At 40.6% G+C, this 24,172-nt stretch overlaps 1 protein-coding gene across 2 annotated transcripts in view; it reads left to right on the plus strand.

Annotated features, from left to right (window-relative positions):
• LOC143034399 (tectonin beta-propeller repeat-containing protein 1-like) overlaps positions 1–24,172 on the plus strand; it is a 78,243-nt gene that overhangs the window by 18,520 nt on the left and 35,551 nt on the right. For both annotated transcript variants that reach the window (XM_076200399.1, XM_076200398.1), the window contains exons 6-13: positions 5,750–5,930; positions 6,587–6,822; positions 7,042–7,189; positions 11,966–12,899; positions 13,051–13,143; positions 19,703–19,871; positions 20,485–20,647; positions 21,862–21,971. In XM_076200399.1, coding sequence (XP_076056514.1) covers positions 5,750–5,930; positions 6,587–6,822; positions 7,042–7,189; positions 11,966–12,899; positions 13,051–13,143; positions 19,703–19,871; positions 20,485–20,647; positions 21,862–21,971 — 2,034 coding nt within the window. The remainder of the gene's footprint in view (positions 1–5,749; positions 5,931–6,586; positions 6,823–7,041; positions 7,190–11,965; positions 12,900–13,050; positions 13,144–19,702; positions 19,872–20,484; positions 20,648–21,861; positions 21,972–24,172) is intronic.

The raw sequence follows: 24,172 nt of genomic DNA on the forward strand, positions 1-24,172 counted from the left end.
GAGGTGCTAAGATAAGAGGGAGGGTGGAGGGGTGTGGAGTGTGTTCGGGGATGTAATGGGTGGGAATGATTTTATGCCTTTTTCTTTTCAGCTACCCCCCTTGTAAGGGGGAAAAAGCCTTGGTATATGTATGTATGTACCACAATAATCTGATCCACACAGTCTGATCTGTCCTAAACTCACACTGTTCCTCACCAATTACTCCCTCTGTTCCTCTCCTAATCCTTTCAATCAAAATCCTCCCATAAGCCTTCCCAACTACACTCAACAAGTTGAGCCCTCTGAAACTACTACACTCACACTTGTCTCCTTTTCCTTTGGAAAGTGGAACTATACAGGCACTCCTCCAGTCCACCATCACTGTACCTCCTTTTTTTTATTTTAGACATTCTGCATGACACTCATCCAACCTAGGTGCCTTACCTGCTCTCATCTTCTTAACAACAACCTTCACTTCATCTTTCCTTATTTCTCCTCCATTTTCCTCATTCATCACTCATTTTTTTAGCACTTCCCACTGCAACTACCCTTCCCTCCCTATCCTCCTTCACATTTAGCATTATACATATACATACATATACCATAGGCTTTTCCCCCCTACCTGAGGGGTAGCCAAAAAGAAAAAGGCATAGAAACCACTCTCACCCATTCCATTTCCTATATATTCCACTCCCCTCCACCTTCCTCCCTCCTTCTTATCTTGGCACCTCCTGGATGACGGGTCATCCCTGCATCCTGTCCACTGCCCTGGGTCAGAAGCAGTGTCACAAGACACAGCACATCTACAGCAAGGCTGCTTCATAAATTCGGCGACCCCCCTCTCCGTCCCCCCATGCAGAAAATGAGAAGACGGGGAGAAATCCCTTTGGGCTAAGTCAATTCATTTTTCATAAATACTCCCTCACCCACCATCCCCCACCCACTCCCCCTCATGCTCCACAGTATCATCCATACACAATCCTTCTCCATTCACCCCTATCTTCTGTCCTCTCCCATCCTTCCTCAACAGACATTCCTTTCTTTTGTAATGCCCCTTTTACCCCATCCATTCATCTTATCCTAGGATGCCCCTCATATTCACTCCTTCCACCTCTGCCTTCCACACCTCTTTACTAATCTTTCTTCACTCATTCTTTCCATGTGTACAAACCATCCCAATACTCTTTCATCAACCCTATCTCCCAACTCCCTTTCCACCCCTCTTCTCCTCACCTCCTCATTTCTCACTCTATCCAGCCTAGTAACCCCTATCTTACTTCTCAGACATTTCATCTCAAACACATTCAAACTCCTTCTCTCTTCTTCTCTCATGTTCCATGTTTCTGCCCCATACAGTGCTGTTGGCACAATCACTCCTTCATATAACCTCCTCTTAGCATCCATTCCCAGATGTCTATTTCTCATTACACTTTTTAATCCACCAAGGCATTTACTCGCTTCTCTCAATCTACATTCTACCTCCACCCCCACTCCTCCCTTTCCTGCCACATTTGCACCCAAGTATCTAAAACTATCCACTTCCTCCAGTCTTTCACCCTTAATGCTCACTTTCAGCCTGGTGTCACTCTCTCCCCTTGTACATCTCATTACCTTACTTTTGCCCATTTAGCAACTCCCAAAAATACTCTGCCCATCTTCCTCTCACTGCCTTCTCCATTATCATCTCTCCATCTGCACCTTTTACCTTTTCTTTTCTACTTGATTTGCCTCCTCTTCCTCTCTTAATTTCCTTTCAAAACCTCTTTTTATTACTTTAAAAAATGTCTGTCATATTCTTACCCCATTTCACATCTCTCCTCTTTGTTTCCTTTATTATGCTTTGGATGCTCGCTGGCCGAGTGGGTTAGGGCGTCGTTACTTGCGGCAGAGGTCAAGATGATGACGATTTGAACCCAGCTTAGGGCGAGTTGAACCAAGGGCATGGTTCATTAAATTCCACATTACAAAGTCCCTTGTAAGGGGCACCATCCTAGCCTCCCAATAGGGGAGAGTTTGTGACGTTAGACCAAATCATCATCTTATGCTTTACTTCTCGTCTCTATTCTTTGTACCTCTCGTATGATTCTCTTGTCCTATTTTATAACCAGTCTGAATGCTCACATTTTGTCTTCTACAACCTTTTTTGCTTCATCATCCCACCACTCACTACCCTTCCTCCTATTTCCTCCTGTCCTCCTTGTTCCACACACCAACATTTCACACCTTATGACTCCCTCCTTAAACCATCCCCCTTCCTCCTCCACTCCTAGTTCTACTCTATCCTTCACTCACTCCCTCTTCTCTCTCAGCCTCTTCTTGTACTCCTTTTCTTTCTCATTTAACCACATCAGTACGAGTCAAATTTTCATGCATAGCATTGGCTGCCATGTGTATAATTCATCACACTACTCGCATTATAAAATATAAAGTCACTGCTGTATTGCTCTTTCTCTTTTGAGAAAGAGTAATACAGCAGTGACTTTATATGAGGTAGAAACATGGAACATGAGGGAGAGAGAATGAGTTTGAATGTGTTTGAGATGAAATCCCTGAGAAGTATGATAGGGGTTACTAGGCTAGATAGAGTGAGAAATGAGGAGGTGAGGAGGAGAACAGGGGTGGAAAGGGAGTTGGGAGATAGGGTGGATGAAAGAGTATTGGGATGGTTTGGACACATGGAAAGAATGAGTGAAGAAAGACTAGTAAAAGAGGTGTGGAAGGAGTGAACATGAGGGGACGTCCTAGGATGAGATGGATGGATGGGGTAAAAGGGGCATTACAAAAGAAAGGAATGTCTGTTGAGGAAGGATGGGAGAGGACAGAAGATAGGGGTGAATGGAGAAGGATTGTTTATGGATGATACTGTGGAGCATGAGGGGGAGTGGGTGGGGGATGGTGGGTGAGGGAGTATTTATGAAAAATGAATTGACACAGCCCAAAGGGATTTCTCCCCGTCTTCTCATTTTCTGCATGGGGGGACGGAGAGGGGGGTTGCCAAATTAATGAAATGGCCTTGCTGTGGATGTGCTGTGTCTTGTGACACTGCTTCTGACCCAGGGCAGTGGACAAGGTGCAGGGATGACCCGTCATCCAGGAAGTGCCAAGATAAGAGGGAGGGAAGGGGAGTGGAATTAGGGGATGGAATGGATGGGAGTGGTTTCTATGCCTTTTTCTTTTGGCTACCTCCTGTGTAAGGGGGAAAAGCCTTTGGTATATGTGTATGTATGTATGTATTATTCTTTCTCTTTTACTCTGAGTAATAATAAACACAGAAAACGTGATCAAACCAATTCACATAATCCAGTGGTAACTCGTGCACAACTATAAAAAATAAATATAATGAAGACACTGATGCCAGCATCCTTGTGCACCCACTCATGCTTCATGATGTCTACTTAGGCATCATTGTACCAAAGTGGTTAAACAATTTACTCTAAGCACCTCCCTACCTTCTGTCCTTTTCCTCTTTTTCTATCTATCCTCCACTCTCAACTTACCTTCTACCTAAAAAGATCTGATATTCCCCAACTCTCTCCCCTTAGAACATGTACCTTCAAAATTCTTCCCTACTCTTAGTTACCACAATGTAGTCCATTAAAGCCCTATCTACCACCCTTCCATCCACCACCCTCTCCCATGTGTACTTATGCTTGACTCTTCCTAAATTGTATTTGCTATCATCAACTCTCAAGACACATCTCCATAAACTCTTCACTACAATTTTCCTGGAACTCCATACTTCCCAACCACTCCCTCTGTTGGTTCATTTCCTACCCTAGCATTAAGATCTCCCAATACCATTACATTGACATTTCTCCTGAAAACCTCTATGCACCCATTTAAATCTGTCCAAAAAGCCTCTCTTTCCTCTACACTCTTCTCACTACTAGGCCCATATGTACTTACAAAAACCCATATCTCCCTTCCCAGTTTCACCTTCATTCACCTTAACCTTGAAGAAACCTCCTTCCACTCCACCACTCCTTTACATATCTCTTCATTTAGTAGTATAACCACCCCTTCTCTTCCTTGTTCTCTCTTCATTCCTAACAACCTCCTAACTACACTTCCAAACTCACCCCTCCCTTTCAACTTGGTTTCACTCAAAGCCAACATATCCATCTTTCTTCTCACAAACATACTGCTTATCTCTTCCCTTTTACTCTCATAGATAGATAGACTTTATTTGGCAATGAATCAATGTACATGAGGTGCAAATAATGACAAGAACACATAGATCAGAATAAATAAAAGCAAATTGCCGAGGATAACACAAAAAGCATGTACGCTTATTTCCATTGTGGTCCTCATATATACCACATCCACAAACCTTAGGGTTCTGGTTAGAAAATTCCTCTCAGACCTTTATCCCCTTTTTTGAAGTGTCCCCTGTGGGGCTACAGAGAGTAGGATGCCTAATACCATCACCATCCCTTTTTTGTTGCCTCATTTGTCCACTTGATTTTCATTTATTATTAGTTATATGTCAATTTATTATTATTTGGTATTTACCTGTTTGTTTATTATTTAACCATACCTATGCATTTATTTATTTTATTTGTTATTTACATTATTATAGTTTTTATTTACTTTAGGGATGGAATGGGTGGGAATGATTTTATACCTTTTCCTTTTTGGCTACCTCCCTAGTAAGGGGGAAAAAGCCTTGGTATATGTATGTATAGTTTTTATTTATTATTTTATTATTAATATGATTTTTTTTCGCATCCAACCTAGATATGGACCAAAAGGTCTCCTGTCGGCATGCTCCGCCTTTGTAATCCTTTGTAATCCTTTATACTTGATGGCAGTATTCTTCTCCCCCACCACAGCGTTCAGTGAAAAAAGGAAATGAACATTCAGAGAAGTGGTACATACATATACCAAAGGCTTTTCCCCGAAAAGAAAAAGGCATAGAAACCACTCCCACCTATTCCATTTCCCATACAACCCACCCCCCTCCTCCCTCCCTCCCATCTTGGCACCTCCTGAATGATGGGTCATCCCTGCATCCTGTCCACTGCCCTGGGTCAGAAACAGTGTTGCAAGACTCAGCACATCCACAGCAAGGCCGCTTCATAAATTAGAATAGAGAAATGGTACAGTACATTATAAATAGAGAAGTGGTACAGTACAGTACAGTATAAATAGAGAAATGGTACTGTACAGTATAAATAGAGAAGTGGTACAGTACAGTATTAAGAGTAGAGAGACAGCATAACGGAGGGACAGTTGCAATATAATAAAGTATCATTTCTCTATGAATATATTTCCTCTATCACAGACAAAATGATGTGTGGCTCTGGCCCATAGGGATGCCCCATATACTGTAGACCCTAAAGTATCAGCTGCATGCTACAGAGCAGCTTTTAACCCCACAGTAACAGGCAGCCAATACCCTAGACATGATTTAGTAGGATTTAGTAGGCGAGATATAAACTATTTAATGGTTGTATTTGCCTAATTTTCAGTATCTCATAATATGTAGGAAAAGAGCTAAATGTGTGGGGTCCTGTCTTTTTCTCCAACTGTCATACCTATCATGAGTATATGGTATGACATCTATATCTATTCATACTGTCATCAATCTGTATCAGTGGTAGAATATTTTGCACAGTCTTGGTGGACCTAATAAAGGGCAACGGGAGTATTACATGTAGCAAATCTAAACTAAAGTATCTGAATTTTCCAAAAACTTCTATTGAAACTCAAATTTTTAAAGAAACCATTATAGAAACTATCAGTTCTTAACCACTTCTTATGCACACAGGTAATGGTGCGTGAAGGAGTGAGAGGGAACTGCCCAGAAGGTCATAAATGGATCCACGTGGAGACCGCCCCAGAGCAAGAAGTGACCTCTGTATCTGTTGGCAGGTCGGGACGTGTATGGGCAGTGACCTGGGATGGAGCAGTCATTGTCAGAACAGGGATCAGCCGGGAACACCCAACAGGTGTTTTTTATGTTTAGTTTTTTTCTCATATACATGTGGCTTTGTCCTGCAGTGGGTGGATCTGGCTGTACTATCCAGGAGATAGGAACCTGCCACAGTTTAGCATGTGTTGATGTATATAATTTCTTACACTCAGGCAGTACAGTATCAAATTAGCAGTAAAAGGAACACTGCCAATTAACTAAACATTTCAGTATCGTTACAAAGAGAGGGCCAGTAATGAGTACCTGATAGTGGTGATCCAGCAGGATGAACATCTGAAAGAGTAATTGCCTTACTGTCCATCTTGAGACCTTGTCAACACATTCCCCTCCATCTAGAGGTGAAGCCCTAAGGATTGTCTTGTAGTCTTGTAGTTGGGAGTGGGCCCAACATGTCTCTATCAACTTAAATTGTAATTCCTCCATTTTATTACATAAGGGGAGATGACTACCGGTAACTGCTCCCTTCCTCCTGGTACTATAACTTGATGACATAGAAACTGCCCCACAGGTGTACAACATAGAAGACAGTCCCAAGTTTCTTCCTTCACTCATAATAGGGCTATGAATGGAGGAGGAATGGGGATATATGTATATTTATTTATTTATTTGTTTTATTTTATTTTATTTTATTTTATTTTTTTTCTCATTGTATTTTATTTGCAACCTCAACAGGCACAAGTTGGGTGCATGTAGAACCCCCAAATGGGAGCAAGCTTGCATGCATCTCTGTTGGGGTCCGGGTGGTGTGGGCCGTAGCCAGAGACCACAGCATCTGGTTCCGCAGAGGCCTTGGCACCATGGTGGACAGCAATGGTGAAACAAACTCAGATCTAAACAGTGAGGTTGGAATCTCATGGTTGCACATGGTTGGCAGGCTCAACTCTCTTTCTGTGGGACCCAATGACCAGGTGAGTGGGCTGTATGTAGTTTTCATTAACCATGTCACTATCAAAGGGGTACCCCACTTCTGAATGGAATGTTTACCATCACCTACATAGAGTTAGAGACAGTTGAGACAGAAAATGGAACTGAAATCCGAGTGTGTGTGTTTTTACATTTAAATATTGTGTAGTGTATGTTCTTAAACAAGCCTTAGTCAAGTTTTGTAATTGATCTTTATTTGCTAGGTTATAGGAATAGGTGCTGATGACTACAGCCTCTATGTGCGCACAGGCGTATCAGTACTCGAACCTAGTGGGAAGACGTGGCGTTTGCTGTCCCTTCCCATGCAACCTTCAGATAGCCCACCCAGCCCTTCACCTTCCCCTCGTCCAGGTAGGTCTTGAATGTGTGCCACTTTATTTTTGTTTATTTAATTTTATTTATTTTTACAATTCGAAATGGAGAGAGTGAGTGGTTTTAGGTAAAGGTGGGACTTCACCAGGGATGTGTTATGTCGCCTTGGCTGTTCAATTTATACATGGATGGGGTGGTGTGAGAGGTAAATGCAAGAGTAATGGGTCGGGTATTGGAGGTGGTTAAAGAAAATGGAGAAAATTGAGAGATAAGCCAGTTGTTGTTTGTTGACTGCACTGCACTTGTGGCAATATCAGAGGAGGGATTAAGGAAGTTAGTGACGGAGTTTGGGAAGGCATGTAAAAGAAGGAAGTTAAATGTGGGTAAAAGTAAGGTGATCAGACATTTCATCTTGAACACATTTAAATTCTTCCTCACTTATGTTCCATGTTTCTGCCCCATACGGTGGTGTCTGCACAATCACCCCTTTATACAATCTCTTCTTAGTATCCATTCCCAAATGTCTCTTTCTTATTATACTTTTTAACCCCCCCCCAAGGCATTTACTTGCTTCTCTCAGTCTACATTCACCTCCTCTCCTCCCTCTCCCAACACATTCACCACTGCCTCCAGTCTTTCTCCCTTAATACTCACTTCCAACATGCTGCTATCCTCTCCCCTTGTACATCTCATCACCTTACCGACATTTGTCTTCAACTTCCTTCTTTCACACATCTTCCCAAACTCCATCACTAACTTCCTTAATCCCTCCTCTGATCCTGCTACAAGCACAGTGTCGTCAACAAATAACAACTGACATATCTCCTGTTTTTCTCCCATTTTCTTTAACCATCTCCAAGCCCCAGCCAATTACCCTTCCATTTACCTCTTGCAACACCCCATCCATGTACAGACGCTCCTCTACTTACGTTCATTCGTTTTACGTTTTTTCGATTTTACGTTTGAACTGACTGTTAAAAAAAAAAATTGTAAAAAAAAAAACATTTTTTGAGTGAATTTTTTAGTTTAGCGCGCTATCCGTAGTATGAGATGTTCAAACGATACTTATGCATGATGCTGCGTCCATTGTTTACATGGCACAAATGACAGACTGAACATGCCTTGCCTCCTCCTCCCCCTCCTCCTTCTCCTCCACCATCTCACTTTATGTTGCTTGAATTTAATTTATTTGAAATTAATGGTATTATTTTACAATGTTTTGTTTATAATTAATGATTTAGGGGTGTTCTATAAGATACTGTAATAGAATTTATGGATGTATAGTACAGTATGAACGGTCATACATTACTGGAACGTAGAGTAACAACTTACGTTCATTTTCACGTTACGTTCGGCCGTTCGGAATGTAACTAAAACGTAAGTTGAGGAGCGTCTGTATAAACTGAACAGCCATGGTGACATGATACATCCCTGGCAAAATCCCTTGTTTGCCTCAAACCACCCACTCTCTCCATTTCTAATTCTAACACAAACTCTACTACACTTGTAAAAACTCTTGACTGCTCTTAACAGCCTTCCTCCTATCCTATATATCTGCACCTCCCACAGTGCCTTCCTATTTATCCTGTCATAAGCCTTTTCCAAATCCATAAAGACCCAAAAAACATCCTTACCTTTTCTTAAAGCTTTCTCACATATCTGACTTACCACAAAAATCTGATCCACACAACCTGTACTTTTCCTAAATCCACACACTTCCTCACCAATTACTCCCTCTGTTCTCTCCTAATCCTCTCAATCAAGACCCTCCCATAAGCCCTCCCAACTACACTCAACAAACTGATCCCTCAGAAACTACTACACTCACAATAGTCCCCTTTTTCCTTGTAAAGAGGAACTATAGAGGCACTCTTCCGGTCTCCAGCACTCTACCCTATTTTAGACAAAAATTAAATAACCTCACCAGTCAGTCCACTATCACTGTACCTCCCTTTTTTAGACACTCCACATGACACCCATCTAACTCTTGTGCTTTACCTGCTCTGATCACCCACTTCAGTACAACTCATATTCTCATGCACAACATCTGCTGCCATATGTATTTTGTATCACACTATTTGCATTATAAAATATAAAGTCACTACTGTATTACTCATTTTCTTTTACCCTGAGTAATAATAAACGTAGAAAATGTGATAAAAAAAAGTTCACAGAATGCAGGGGTAACTCATGTACAACTACAAAAATATATATATAATCGAGACACCGATGCTGGCATCCTTGTGTACCCTTGTGTACCCATTTGTGTCTCATGATGCCAGTACAAGACACCAATTGGAAAGAGTGACCATATACTCATTGAGACTGAAGTAAAGGAAGAAATATACATGGAGAGAAATGAAAAGCATAGGAGAGGAAGATTGATGTACAGCAAAACAGACTTTGGAAAACTAAAGAAATTCCTCTAGAATGCAAATTGGGAAAATTTTTACATGGATGAGACAAAAGTGGAAGAGAAATGGGATATCTTGATGGATAATTACAATGAAGGGGTGAACAGGCACATACCAAGACAGAACCTAGAGAGAGTGTACATTAAATGCTGGTTCAACAAAAGATGCAGTGAGACAAAAGATAGAAGGGACAGAGCTTGGAAAAGATGGAGAAAAGATAAAAAATAATTAAAAATGACAAGTACCGTATGTATAAACTATAGAAATGAGTATGTAAAAGTGTGAAGAGAGGAAAAAAAGAATCATGAAAAGGGCATTATAGATAAATGCAAAGAGCAACCCAAGCTATTCTATCGATTTGTGAATGGTAAACTTAAAAATAAACAGGAAATGGCGAAACTATGCCAAGGGAATATAGAATACACAGAAGAATTAGAAATGGCCAAAGTCATGAATAATCACTTCAAGTCTGTTTTCACTAGAGAGAAAGCACAATATTGGGACAAAGGAAATGAAAGGCGATCTCCCCCCATGAGCAAGGTAATAATAAAACACAAAGAAATAATGGAACATATATCAAACCTTGACATCAGGAAATCACATGGCCTGGACGGAATTGCAAATTGGATTCTAAAACAATGCAAAGAAAAACTAACGGACAAAATACATAACATAAGTTGCTCACTTAAAGAAGGAAAAATATCAAAAGACTGGAAAAATGCTAACATTGTACCAATATATAAAGGAAGAAACAAGGAAGAACCAACTAACTATAGGCTGGTCTCACTAATAAGCACTATAACCTAAATTTGTGAAAAAATCATCAAGAATAAATGGGTAAAACACCTGAAAGATAATAATATGATAAACCCAAGACAATTTGGGTTCAGACAAGGAAGATCATGTACCACAAACTTAATATATTTTTACTCAAGATTAATAGACATAGTGCAAGAAAGGAATGGATGAGCTGATTGTGCCTTCCTGGACTTACAAAAAGCTTTTGACAAAGTACCACACAAAAAATTATTAAAATAACTGGAACATATAGGAGGGATACAAGGGAACCTACTAAAATGGATGGAGGACTTCCTGAATGCTAGAAAGATGAGAGTAGTACTCAAAGAAAAATATTCAGGTTAGAAAGGGGTGATCAGTGGAGTTCCACAAGGATCTGTATTGGCTCCAATAATGTTTGCTATTTATGTGAATAACGTGGATGATGATGTGCAATTACATGAGCTTCTTTGCAGACAATGCCAAATTGTTAAGGAAAGTAGAAACTGAAAAGGATTGCAAATCACTACAGGAAGACCTGAATAAGGTATGGAACTGGAGTCAGAAATGGGATGTGGACTTCAATATTAAGAAGTGTAGCATAATGGAGTTTGGAAAAGTAAAAATAGAATATCAGGACAATATAAAATTGGAACTAAGGAGGTAAAGAAGGAGAGATCCGAAAAAGATTTGGGAGTAATTATCTCAAATGACTTGTACTATGATAAACAGATAAACAAAATTGTTGGAGAATCCTATAACCTGCTAAGATCAACAAAAGTGGCATTTACATATTTGGACGAAGAAATGATTAAAGAAATATTGGTCACACTGATAAGGCCTAGACTAGAACATGCGGCGACATTGTGGTCACCAGTACCAAAAAGAATATAAAGAAAATAGAAAGAATCCAGAGAGCAACTACAAAAATGTCATATGAGGAGAGATTGGCGAAACTGGAGTTACCGACTCAGGAGCAAAGAAGAGAGAGAGGCGACCTACTGACCATCTACAGAATCATGAAGGGCACAGAAATACTCAATAGAGAAGACTTGTTAAACTGGGACAAGAGAAACACAAGAGGACATGGAAAGAAACTCAAAAAACATAGTTATAGGAGAGATCTGAAGAAAAACAGTTTTCCACATAGAGGCACATACCTACTCCCTCCCATTCCACTCCCATCCACCACCCTTTCCTCCCTCTCATCTTAGCTCCTCATGGGTGATGGGTTATCCCTATATTCTGCTCACTGCCCTGGGTCAGAAACATTGCAGCAAGACAGCACATCCACAGTAAAAATGCTTGATGTAAATGGCGAACCCCCCATCTCCATCCTCTCATGCAGAAAAAGAGAAGATGTGGAGAAATCCCTTTGGGTTGCATCAAAATATCATTCACACATAACCACTCCCTACCCCCCACCCCTTCCCTTCCTTGCAACACAGTATCATCTATACATAGCCATTCTCCACTCGCCCTTATCTCCTACCTTATGGTCTCTTGCAGGCTCCTTCATTCTTATGTTCTTGCTCAATGTCCCTTTCACCCCATCTATAGAAGTCAAGGTATGAGTGTTTGTACATATTTAATGTAATAATGATTGTATGCCCCATCTTTGCAGGGAGCCGAGCATCATGGTCCAGTGGCTTTGATAGCAAAAGTGGTGAAATGAGCTTGTCCGAAGCTGGGGGCTGTATGGAACATGCTATGGAAACCTTATTCAAAAATAGTTCAATAAATGTACAAAGTGGACAGGAAAGCTTGTGCCAAAAAGAAGACAAAAGCGTGAAGGACTGTGTGGATCAGAGGTCTCTTGCAGAATCAGGAGTTGAAAGGAAATGTGATGTAGAGCGGGAGGAGATAGGAAACGAGAGCAAGATGGACTATTTAAATGCAAGTGATATGGTGCAATCGTCAAGTTCCTCTATTGTGTCTGAGACCATAGTTGACTTTGTGAGTCAAGTGGATGACACAGGCTGGGAGAACTCATACATACAAGAACAGGACAGAGGGGATTGTTCCTGCAAAAACAGTGGTAGTGAAAAATCTAAAGAAAATTGTAATTGTGTAAGACAGAGTAACGAGTGTCAGGGTGTAACAAAAGAGGGGGTTTTAGATGTAAGAGAAAGCATAGCATCCCTTCACTTTGATTCAAGTGAGAAAGTGTCCCAAGAAGTGCCAAGCTCATCCTATGTAAATGACAGAACTAAAGTGGGTGAAGTGATGAGCGAGACCCTTCCCCTGAACTGCAGTTTCTCTGACACATCCCCCTCAGGAGCCATTCCTTCAGTGACCCTTGAGAGTCCTAGCATCCACGAAAGTCTCTGTAATCCAAACATGAGTGATGTCGAAAATGCATCTCGTTGCAACTCTAGTGATGACCAGTCCCTAGCATTACGTCTGCGGCACCCTAGTAATAGCAGTTCAGGCTCAATGGTAGTAATGCGGGAAGATTCACTTGCTGGATGTGCACTACTTCCCCTTCAGGAAGACCATCTTTGGGTGTGGGTAACAGCCGGAGGGTGCTGGATTACTCCTAATAATATGCCAAAATGGTAAGTTTATTTGAATCCATTTGTGTTCAATTACCTGGGGCAATGTGCATCTGCCATTAGCAGAAAAAAGGGGGGTTGTTAGAGCATGCATATAATATATATATATATTTTTTTTCACCATATCCTAAAGTTGAATTCCTACCTTGCACAGGTACAGTACTGGCTCTGAAGAACAGCCCTGGCGTAAGCAGATCTTAGAGCTTTTACATACCCGTCATAATACTGAGACAGCTCCATTTAAGGGGTAGGTCAATCTTGGTTTGACTTGATTTAGATATTTGTAATTCCTGCTGCCTATTATATACATATACCAAAGGCTTTTTCCTCCTTACAAGGGAGGTAGCCAAAAAACAAAGGCATAAAACCACTCCCACCCATTCCATCCCTAACATACTCCACTCCCACCCACCCCCTTTCCTCCCTCTTATCCTGGCACCTCCTGCTGCCCTGGGTCAGAAGCAGTGTCCCAAAACACAACACATCCACAGCAAGGCCACTTCATTAAATCTGCAATCCCCTCTCTCTATCCCCTCATGCAGAAAAGGAGAAGACAGGGAGAAATCCCTCTGGGCTGTGTCAATTTATTTTTCACAGATACTCCCTCACCCACCATACCCCACCCATTTCCCCTCATGCATCACAGCATCATCCATACACAACCATTCTCCATTCACCCCTATCTTCTGTCCTCTCCCGTCCTTCCTCAACAGATATTCCTCTCTTTTGTAGTGCCCCTTTTACCCCATCCATCCATCTCATCCTAGGTCACCCCCTCATGTTCACTCCTTCCACCTCTGCCTTCCACACCTCTTTTACTAGTCTTTCTTCACTCATTCTTTCCATGTGTCCAAACCATCCCAATACTCTTTCATCCACCCTATCACCCAACTCCCTTTCCACCCCCGTTCTCCTCCTCACCTCATTTCTCACTCTATCCAATCTAGTAACCCCTATCATACTTCTCAGGCACCTCATCTCAAACACAAACTCCTCCTCTCTTATGTTCTATGTTTCTGCCCCATACAGTGCTGTCAGCACAATTACTCCTTCAAACACTCGTCTTAGCATCCACTCCCAAATGTCTATTTCTCATGACATTTTTTAATCCACCAAGGCATTTACTCACTTCTCTTAATCTACAGTCTATCTCCACTCCTCCCTTTCCTGCCACATTTGCCCCCAAGTATCTAAAACTATTCACTTCCTCCAGTCTCTCTCCCTTAATACTCACTTCCAGTCTGCTGCCACTTTCTCCTCTTGTACATCTCATCACCTTACTTTTACCTACCTTTATCTTCAACTCCCTTCTTTCACACACTTTCCCAAACTCTGTCACTAACTTCCTCAATCCCTCCTCTTAACCTGCTACAAATGCAGTGTCATCAGCAAACAACAACTGGCTTATCTCCCACTTTTCTCCATTTTCTTTAACCATCTCCAATCCCCTACTACCCTTGCATTTACCTCTTGTACCACTCCATCCATGTATAAATTGAATAACCAAGGCAACATAACACATCCCTGAGGAAGTCCCACTTTTACCTCAAACCATTCACTCTCTCCATTTCTAATCCTAACACAAGCTCTACTACTCTTGTAAAAAACTCTAGACTGTTCTTAACAGCTTTCCTTCTATCCCATATATCTACAATACCTCCCACAGTGCCTTCCTGTCTACCCTGTCATAAGCCTTTACCAAATCCAGAGGCCCAAAAAACATCCTCACCTTTTCCTAAACAGTTCTTATCTATCTGCCTTCTCACAATAATTGATCCACACAACCCCTACCTGTCCTAAACCCACACTCTTCCTCAACAATTAATTATTCCTCCTGTTCCTCTCCAAATCCTCTCAATCAAAACCCTCCTATAAGCCTTCCCAACTACACTCAACAAACTGATCCCTCAGAAACTACTACATTCACACTTGTCCCCTTTTCCCTTGTAAAGTGGAACTATAGAGGCACTCTGCCCTCTTTTAGACAAACATTAAACAACCTCACCAGATATTCCACCATCACTGTACCTCCCTTTTATAGACACTCCATATGACACCCATCTAACCCAGGTGCCCTACTTGCTGTCATCATTTTAAGAACTGCTTTCATCTCATTTTCTTATTTCTCCATTTTCCTCATTCATCACTGGGATTTTCTTAGTACTTTCCACTGCAACTACTTTTCCCTCCCTATCCTCCTTCACATTGAGCAACTCCCTAAAATACTCTGCCCATATTCCTCTTACTGCCATCTCTTCCATTATTATCTCTTAGCACCATTTACCCTTTTTTCTCTACTTGATTCACCTCTTCTTCCTCTCTCAATTTCTTTCCAAAACATCTTTTTATTACTTTAAAATTTTTCAGTCATACTCTTACCCCATTTCACATCTACTCTCCTGTATGCCTCCTTTATCTAATTCTTTACTTATCTTTTCTTTGTACCTCTCATATGATTCTCTCATCCAATTTTGCACCCAGTCTGCAAATGCTCATTTCTTCTCTTGTACAACCTTCTTTGCTTCCTCATCCCACCACTCACTACCCATCATTCTATTTTCTCCCATCTTCCTTGTTCCACACACCATCTTTGCACACCTTGTGACTCCCTCCTTGAAACATCCCTATTCCTCCTTCACTCCTAGTTCTACTCTATCCTTTGCTACCTCCCACTCCTCTCTCAAATTCTTCTTGTACTCCTCCTTTTCTTTCTCATTTAAGCTGTTTACTCTAAGTTTTTATAAGAAATGTAAATGTAGTGCTATTGTGGGACCTTGATGTAAGAGTAGGTGATCTGACTGATGAGGTAATAGGGAGAGATTTTGGAGATGTATTTTGAAAGGGAAATGATAGCAAACACAGTGTTTAAGAAGAAAGATAAGCATAAATATACATGGTCTAGGGTGGTGGGTTGGAGGGTAGTTGAGAGCATATTAGTGAACTATATAATGGTGCCCAAAAAAAAGCACTGGAAGAGTTCTGGATATAATTGATGTGTTATGGGAAGAGGACATTTTAGTAAAAGAAAAGTTGACAGTGGCAGTTAAGAGAAAGGGTGAGAGATAGAGAAGTACTGAAGGTGAGCAAATTGAATGAGCTGGAGAAAGGGAAAGAATACCAGACAAAGCTGAGAGAGATATGGGGTTAGTGAAGGATAATGGGGTAACAAGTAGAGGAAGGATTGGTGTTTCAAAGAGAAAGTGTTAAAGTACACATAGACAGGATGTAGGTTGAGGAGGATGGGAGGGATCAGAGGAAGAAGCAGCAAATGGTAGGATAAAGAGGTGAGGGCAGTGGTGACAATAAAAATGAGCATATTAAGACAGAAGGAGAGAAGAAAGTTGAAATTAATTGTGGGGCAAAAGTAAGGTGATGAGATGTACAGAGGAGTGCTTGTGGGTTAGAGGTCATAGGAAGTAAAGATCTTTGTGTTGACATTTGGGGTCACATGTTGCAGGGAGTATGGGAGTGTAGGTGGAGAGGAATGGGACCTTTCGCAGTGAGCGATTTGATACCAGACACCGCCAGATTTTGTAATTCTTGCCTGAAAATAAATACTTTTTTGGGCAAGTTTTATAAGCTTACAGAGGTGTATCGTTGTACATTATTGAGTCTGAAATTTAAGTAAATTAATTTCATGATTACAAACGGCATATAGCATTATTTGATCCTCTATTTATAATTACAGATGATATTCGTAAAACAGCCTATAATTGTATCAAGCCAAGCAATTTGTCATTTTCTACCGACTTCAATGGACGTATACTGATATATACTTTCATTTGAATGCACCAAGCAATAGGCAAATCTATGTAATGTATAGAAAATATAATATTGCATCAAAGACTTAATTTTTCCGGTATGATTACGGTTTGTCTTTCTCTTACTTTTTCTTGAATCTGACGTGCAGTCCTCCACGGCACCCGTAAAATTAGTCATATTTGTTTGAAAATAGCTCCCAGCAGATCTAAGAGGCTATTGTTTACACAAACGTCGCTCACTTCATAAGTCTGCCACCACTGTTGTTATCTTTTATCTCACTGATTATCTTCATATACAGGACGTGACGGTGATACATCCATTATTTTTCAACACTCTCGGATAAAACGCACAAACCGAAATCAACATCCTCTTATTTTTACTGCTCATACTTACTTCAGTAAAAATAATTACCTATTTTTAGTTTTATGTTATAATTAAATTAACAAAGCCTTATCACACACCAGTAAGTAAAAATTATAACATTAAGAGTCATGTTTTTAATTTTGAATACACTTATGCAGCAATTTATGTTGTATTTTTTTTAAATTTCCAAATTAGCTAAGTCACCCCTTTGCCAAGTGAAATCCGAGACAATTGAAAATTCTAGCACTAATAGGAATCTACGAGCCTGACTGCGAAAGGTGCCATTACAGAACAAGGGAAACAGTCTTGAGTGGAGACTAGGTGTTTGAAGTTAGCAAAATAGGAAGAGCTAAAATGTGGTTGAGATGAAGTGTTTAAGAAGTATGGTGAGTGTTACAAGGATGCATAGAGTGAGAAATATGGAGATGAGAAAGAGCTGGCAGATTGGATTGATTGAAGAGTGCTGAAATAGTTTGGGTATATGGAAAGAATGAGTGAAGAAAGACTTGCAAAAAGAGTTTGGAGAGCAGAAGTGGTTATAGTGTGCTTGAGGGAAGATCAAGAATGAGGTGGATGGACAGAGTGAAGGGGACATTGGATGTCAAGCAAGGAAGAGGGAATGTGAAAGATAGGAGTGATTGGAGAGTGGTTGGAAATAGATTAAGTGATACAGCCTGAGGGTATGTTCTTCTCATCTGTTCCATAAGTGTCTCAGATTTGAACATAAGAATGGTGTAGACTCCAAGAGACTGTAAGGTGTACACAAGGCAGTTCCATGTCCATTACCATCTGTCATTCCCGTCCATAAAGTTATCTAACCTTTTCTTAAAACAATTATTAGTTACAGTGCTCACTATATGGTTACTAAGTCTATTCCATTCATTAACCTCTCTATTGGTAAACCAGTTATTGCCTATTTCCTTATTTGATGAGTGTGGGGGAGGATTGCCAAATAATGAAATAGGGGACTGAGATGATCAAGAATAGATGGATAAAACATATACCAAAGGCTTTTTCCCCCTTACAAAGGAGGTAGCGATGAATAAAACACCTGGAAGAAAACTTGAGACAATTTGGATTCAGACAGGGATGCTCATGTGCTACAAATTTAATCTGTTTCAAATTCAAGACTTATAGATATAATACAAGAAAGGGATAAATGGGCTGATTGTGCTTTCCTAGACTTACAAAAAGCCTTTGACAAATTACCACACAAAAAATTATTAGAAAAACAAAAACTGGAAAACATAGGAGGTAACCTACTAAACTGGATGGAGGATTTCCTGCATGATAGAAAAATGAGAATAGTGCTCAGAGAAAAGTGTTCAGGTTGGGAAAAGGTGATTAGTGGAGTTCCACAGAAGTATTAGCTCCAATAATGTTTGCTATTTATGTAAATGACATGGATGAAGATGTGGGATGTTATATTGTTGAGGAAAGTGAAAACCAAAATGGATTGCAAATCACTACAGAGACCTAAACAAGGTTTGGAAATAGAGTCAGAAATTGTTGAGTAAAGTGAAAACCAAAATGGATTGTGAATCACTACAAGGTTTGGAAATGGAGTCAGAAGTTGGAAGTAGATTTCAACATTAAGAAATGTAGCATAATGGAGTTCAGAAAAAGTAAAAAAAGAATATCAGGACAATATACAATTGGAACAAAGGAAGTGAAGAAGTGGGATCTAAAAAAAGACCTTGGGGTAATTATCTCAAATGACTTGTCCCCTGATAAATAAATAAACAAAATTGTTGGAGAATCCTACAACTTGCTAAGATCAAGAAAGGTGGCTTTTATCTATTTAGATGAAGAAATTACCGTATTTTTCGGACCATAAGGCGCACCCGTAATTTGCTATTCACTGTCCTTACATAAGGCGCACCTGACCATAAGGTGCACCTGGTCTCGTCATCGGATAATCATGCATATGTGAGTGCATTCAGAACAACATTTTTGTTGTTGAATGAGAAAAATTGGTTGGGATTTAGCAAAATTACAAAAATAAATCATAAATATTTTTATTTTGGTCAGTGAAATCAGACCACCTCCATGGACAGTATGCCCTACCAATACTCCTAAAAAACAACAAACACGTTACGGGAATTGTGGGGAATAAAACCAACATAGCAATTTTATTCCCGGAATTCTCTATTCACTTAAAAACACAGGATTACAAATGAAGGTAAATTTTTAGTTTCAACCATGGGCGCAATATAGCAATAAAAAATTGATTATTAATTTTGTAAATTATAATGTATCAACGTAATATGCAATTTTGTAAGCGGAAATAAAAAACAAAAAATGTGCTGAAACAGATTTCGTAAGTAACGAAGTCGTGTCGGACGAATGGTACGCCATGTTTGTTATGATAGATGCCGACGTCGAAGATATGAAAGGGTGATAAATTCGTCTAACCTAACCTAACCTGTGTTTAATAAATCATTACCTGCAAATTAAATGTCATCCGGCTCGTCCTCGTTGTCGTCGTCAAGCATTGCTCCTTTCCTGTATACTACAATTAGGTAAATACACACACACACACACTTACCTACCTTGTAAGGGAGAGAAGGCTTTTATGTATAATGTATGTATATAGTATAGTTACAGTCATTGGTCAAAAGATAATTGTTACTTGATTTAATCTAGAAATTCTTTGTTACTGATTTTCCACCTTTGAACAGGCAATATGAGGAAGCAGTGGAAGGTGTAGGATGGGTAGTGTCAGGACAGTGCCGATGGTTGGTGAGCAGCCACTGGACCCCTGCTTCTTTGGCACTCAGCATGTCCTCACAGCAAGACAGAAACAGAGCCAAATTGTGCATTGACTACACCCTGAGACGTCATAGTAAGGTAATGGCATTGAGTATTGGAAAAAAATATGTTCATTGTGGATAGAGAGATGAGATTGAATTATCTTTCAAGTATGGGTAACTCACATAACACATGGTCATAAATATACATAGTTTATTTCGGTCATGTGATCGAAACATCTGAACAGCCAACCATCATGCAGGACAGCAAGAAGCATCTAATAGTCATAAATTTGATTTATGATGCGCTTTCAAGTTGTATTGAATTTGCTCCACTGTATTGATATGTTCATGTCTAAGTTATAATTTTATAGTGCTGATGCTAGTGAGATTGGAAAGCCTTAAACAGCTAGCATTGCCTTCACAGTTACTGAGAAGGTGAAAAGTGTAGCACAAGCAGATGGACAAAACAAGCCAAACATCTGGACAATTAGAGACAAAGAAGAGATTTTCAAAAGCCAGACCAGTGGTTCCCAGGTGTTTTCAGGCTACCACACTATTAGCTCCCAGGTCATATTCCCAGGTTATCCTAGAGAAACAGTAATAGCTGGGGTATGCCTCTGTCCTTCTGTAATGAAATGAAGTAGTGTTCAAAACCATTTGGTATGTATGTATAGATATACATTTTCAAATATGCTTTGTTTTTTTGACAGATGGAAATATCCCTGAGTGATGTGTCGGCTTGTCTTTTGACACTTGAACCTCCCTACCGTCCCATTCTTGCCCTGTACACACCCATTGACCCCTTGTATCCACACTCCCTCCTCTTTGATGCTGAGACTGATGCAGAGGACTGGCTCAACCACATCACCTCAGGTGAGTAGTTTTTATTTTTAATCCCTTCACTACCAATGTTTGCCACGGGGATGAATGATGTAGCCCAGCAAGAGCCAGATGAAAAAAGAAAGCATCTCCTGGAATGGAAAAAGTTGTTCACAGGTTGAGAATAATTTGTCAGAAACTCTTGAGACCACAAATGCTTCATGTTTAGGAAACTAGGTTATTCAATGTGTATAAGGTTAGGGAGGTGAACCCAAGGGTGCTGGGTAGGGGATTGGAGTTAATGAGTGAGAATAGAAAGAAGTAGGTGATCCTGTTATATGCAGATGACACTGCACATGCAGTTGAGCTGGAGAATAGATTGAAGCAGCTGGTAGCTGAGTTTGGCTGGAAAGAACTGAAGATAAATGTGAGCAAAAGTAAACTAATTAGATGTACAAGGAATGATGGTGGAGATTTATAGATGAGATTAAAGAGTGAGAGGCTGGAGGAAGTGATACTTGAAGCAGGGAGTGAAGGAATGGAGGTAGAGGTGCATTATTGAGTAAGGGAAGCAAGTGGTGGGAATGAAAAGCATTGTGAGAAATAGGTATCTGATGATTAATATGAGAAGGTAAGAGGGAGTGATTGTGCCCATGGGAATGTGTGGATCAGAGATTGAATTTGAATGAGGCAGAAAGAAATAGACATAATGTGTTTGACATGAAGTATATAGGAAGTTTGGCAGGTGTTATGTGAATGGATAGAGTAAGAAATATGGAAGTGAGGCAGAGAGTAGAGATGGAGATTGAGCTGGCAGATAGGATTGATGAAATGATGAGTGAAAAAAATTGCAAAGAGAGCATCAATGCCTTCATGAAGATTGTTTACTAATAAAACTGACTATTAATTAATAAAAATGATTGTTTAGTACATATACATACATATACCAATGGGTTTTTCCTTCAGACAAGGGAGATACCCAAAGTCAAAAGGCATAATTCCACTCCCACCCATTTCATCCCCACCCACTCCACTCCCATTCACCACCCCTCCCTCCCTCCCTCCCTCCCTCTTTTCTTGGGTCCTCCTGGATGATGGGTCATCCCTGCATCTCGCCCATTGCCCAGGGTCAGAGGCAATGTAGCAAGACACAGCACATCCTCAGCAAGGCTGCTGTTTAGTTTTTAGTATTGTTTAATAATTGTTTAGTATTGTTTAGTAATTTTGTTTAGAATTGTTTAGTAATAAAGCAATTTATCTACCTCCAGGTTGCTTGGTAGAACGTGGCATAACAGGTGGGCCTTCACCTTATGCTGTTTGGGCTGTCACATCGCGAGGCCACATCTATGTTCATGACCGAGCTGTTACTGAACAGGGAGTATGTGTTTATTGGCTTTAACAAATATTTCATTTATACGACATTGACATTCAATGTTACTTTGCATGTACTGGGTTATTGATTGCATAGTTATATGTGGTCACAGCGTTAGGAACTTTAGTTGGGGTCATTCTTGTGGACTGGAGCCACACCTCATTCATCTGCATTAGAGAGTTTTGTACAAAGAGTAATGATGGTGACAGATTATGAACTTCAAGGATGAAACTGGATTAAATGGAGAATATTTCAGGGGATGGGAGTGAGTGGAGAATAATTGTATATGGATGATATTCTGATGCAGCCCAAAGAGATTTCTCCCAACTTTCTCTATTTTCTGCACAAAGGGACAAGGAGGGAGGGTTACTATGTAAGCAGCCTGGCTGTGGATGCACTGTGTCTTGCTGCATTGCTTCTGACCTGGACAGTGGGCAGGGAATAGGAATGACCCATCATCCATGAGGAGCTAAGATGAGAGGGAAACAAGGATGGTGAATGAGAGTGGGTGCATGTCTTGACTTGGCTACCTCCCTTATAAGGGGGAAGAATCTCTTGGTAGATAGACTTCAGGTTGCACATGACAGTGAATGGAGTGGTTGTGGAGGTGAATTATAGAGCAAAGGAGGCAAGTAAATATCAGGTTCAAATTAAGAATGTTACAAGAAACCTGTGTTTGGGGACGAATGCAAAGAAAAGAAGTTGTATGATGGAGTGATTGTGCCCATGGTGTTGCATGGAGGAGAAATTTCAAATACAAAGGTACCAGAAAGGAAGTGCCTAATTTATTTTGTGATGAAGTGTTTGGGATATATTATAGGTGTTGCATGAAAGGTAAAAGATGCAGATGGAAAGATGATAATGGAAGAGAAGGCAGTAAGGGGAAGATGGGCAGAATATTTTAGGGAGTTGCTAAATGTGAAGGAGGATAGGGAGGGAAAGATAGCTGCAGTGGGAAATGCTAAGAAAATGACTGTGATGAGTGAGGAAAGTGGAGGAGAAATAAGGAAGGATGAAGTGAAGGCAGATGTTAAGATGATGAAAGCAGGTAAGGCACCTGGTCTGGATGGATGCCATGCAGAATGTCTAAAAAAAGGAGGTACAGTGATAGTGGACTGGATAGTGAGGTTATTTAATGTTTGTTGGAGAGAGGGTAGAGTGCCGGAGAACTGGAGGAGTGCCTATATAGTTCCACTTTACAAGGGAAAAGGCGACAAGTGTGAATGTAGTAGTTTCAGAGGGATTAGCTTATTAAGTGTAGTTGGGAAGGCTTATGGGAGGATCTTGATTGAGAGGATAAGGAGAGGAACAGAGGGAGTAATTGGTGAGGAACAGTGTGGATTTAGGACAGGTAGAGGTTGTGTAGATCAGATCTTTGTGGTAAGACAGATATGTGAGAAAACTATAGGAAAGGGGAAGGATGTTTTTTGGGCCTTATGGACCTGGAAAAGGCTTACGACAGGGTAGACAGAAAGGCTCTGTGGGAGGTTTTGCGGATATACGGGATAGGAGGAAAGCTTCTAGGAGCTGTCGAGAGTTTTTATGAGAGTAGTAGAGCTTGTGTCAGGATTAGAAATGGAGAGAGTGAGTGGTTCGAGGTAAAGGTGGGACTTCGTCAAGGATGCGTTATGTCGCCCTGGCTGTTCAACTTATACATGGATGGGGTAGTGCAAGAGGTAAATGCAAGGGTAGTGGGTCAGGGATTGGAGATGGTTAAAGAAAATGGAGAAAAGTGGGAGGTGAGCCAGCTGTTGTTTGCGGACGACACTGCGCTTGTGGCAGGATCAGAGGAGGGACTGAGGAAGTTGGTGACAGAGTTTGGGAGAGTTTGTGATAGAAGAAAGCTGAAGATAAATGTGGGTAAAAGTAAGGTGATGAGATATACGAATACAAGGGGTGAAAGTGGCAGTAGTCTGGAAGTGAGCATTAAGGGAGAGCGACTGTAAGAAGTGGATAGTTTTAGATACTTGGGTGCAAATGTGGCAGGAAAAGGTGGAGTAAAGGTGGAGGTAGAATGTAGATTGAGAGAAGCGAGTAAATGCCTTGGTGGATTAAAAAGTGTAATGAGGAATAGACATTTGGGAATGGATGCTAAGAGGAAACTATATGAAGGAGTAATTGTGCCAACAGCACTGTATGGGGCAGAAACATGGAACATAAGAGAGGAAGAGAGAAGGAGTTTGAATGTGTTTGAGATGAGGTGTCTG

The sequence above is a fragment of the Oratosquilla oratoria genome, chromosome 17, assembly GCF_046742065.1.
Source record: "Oratosquilla oratoria isolate Oo_2021 chromosome 17, ASM4674206v1, whole genome shotgun sequence".
NCBI classification, from domain to species: domain Eukaryota; kingdom Metazoa; phylum Arthropoda; class Malacostraca; order Stomatopoda; family Squillidae; genus Oratosquilla; species Oratosquilla oratoria.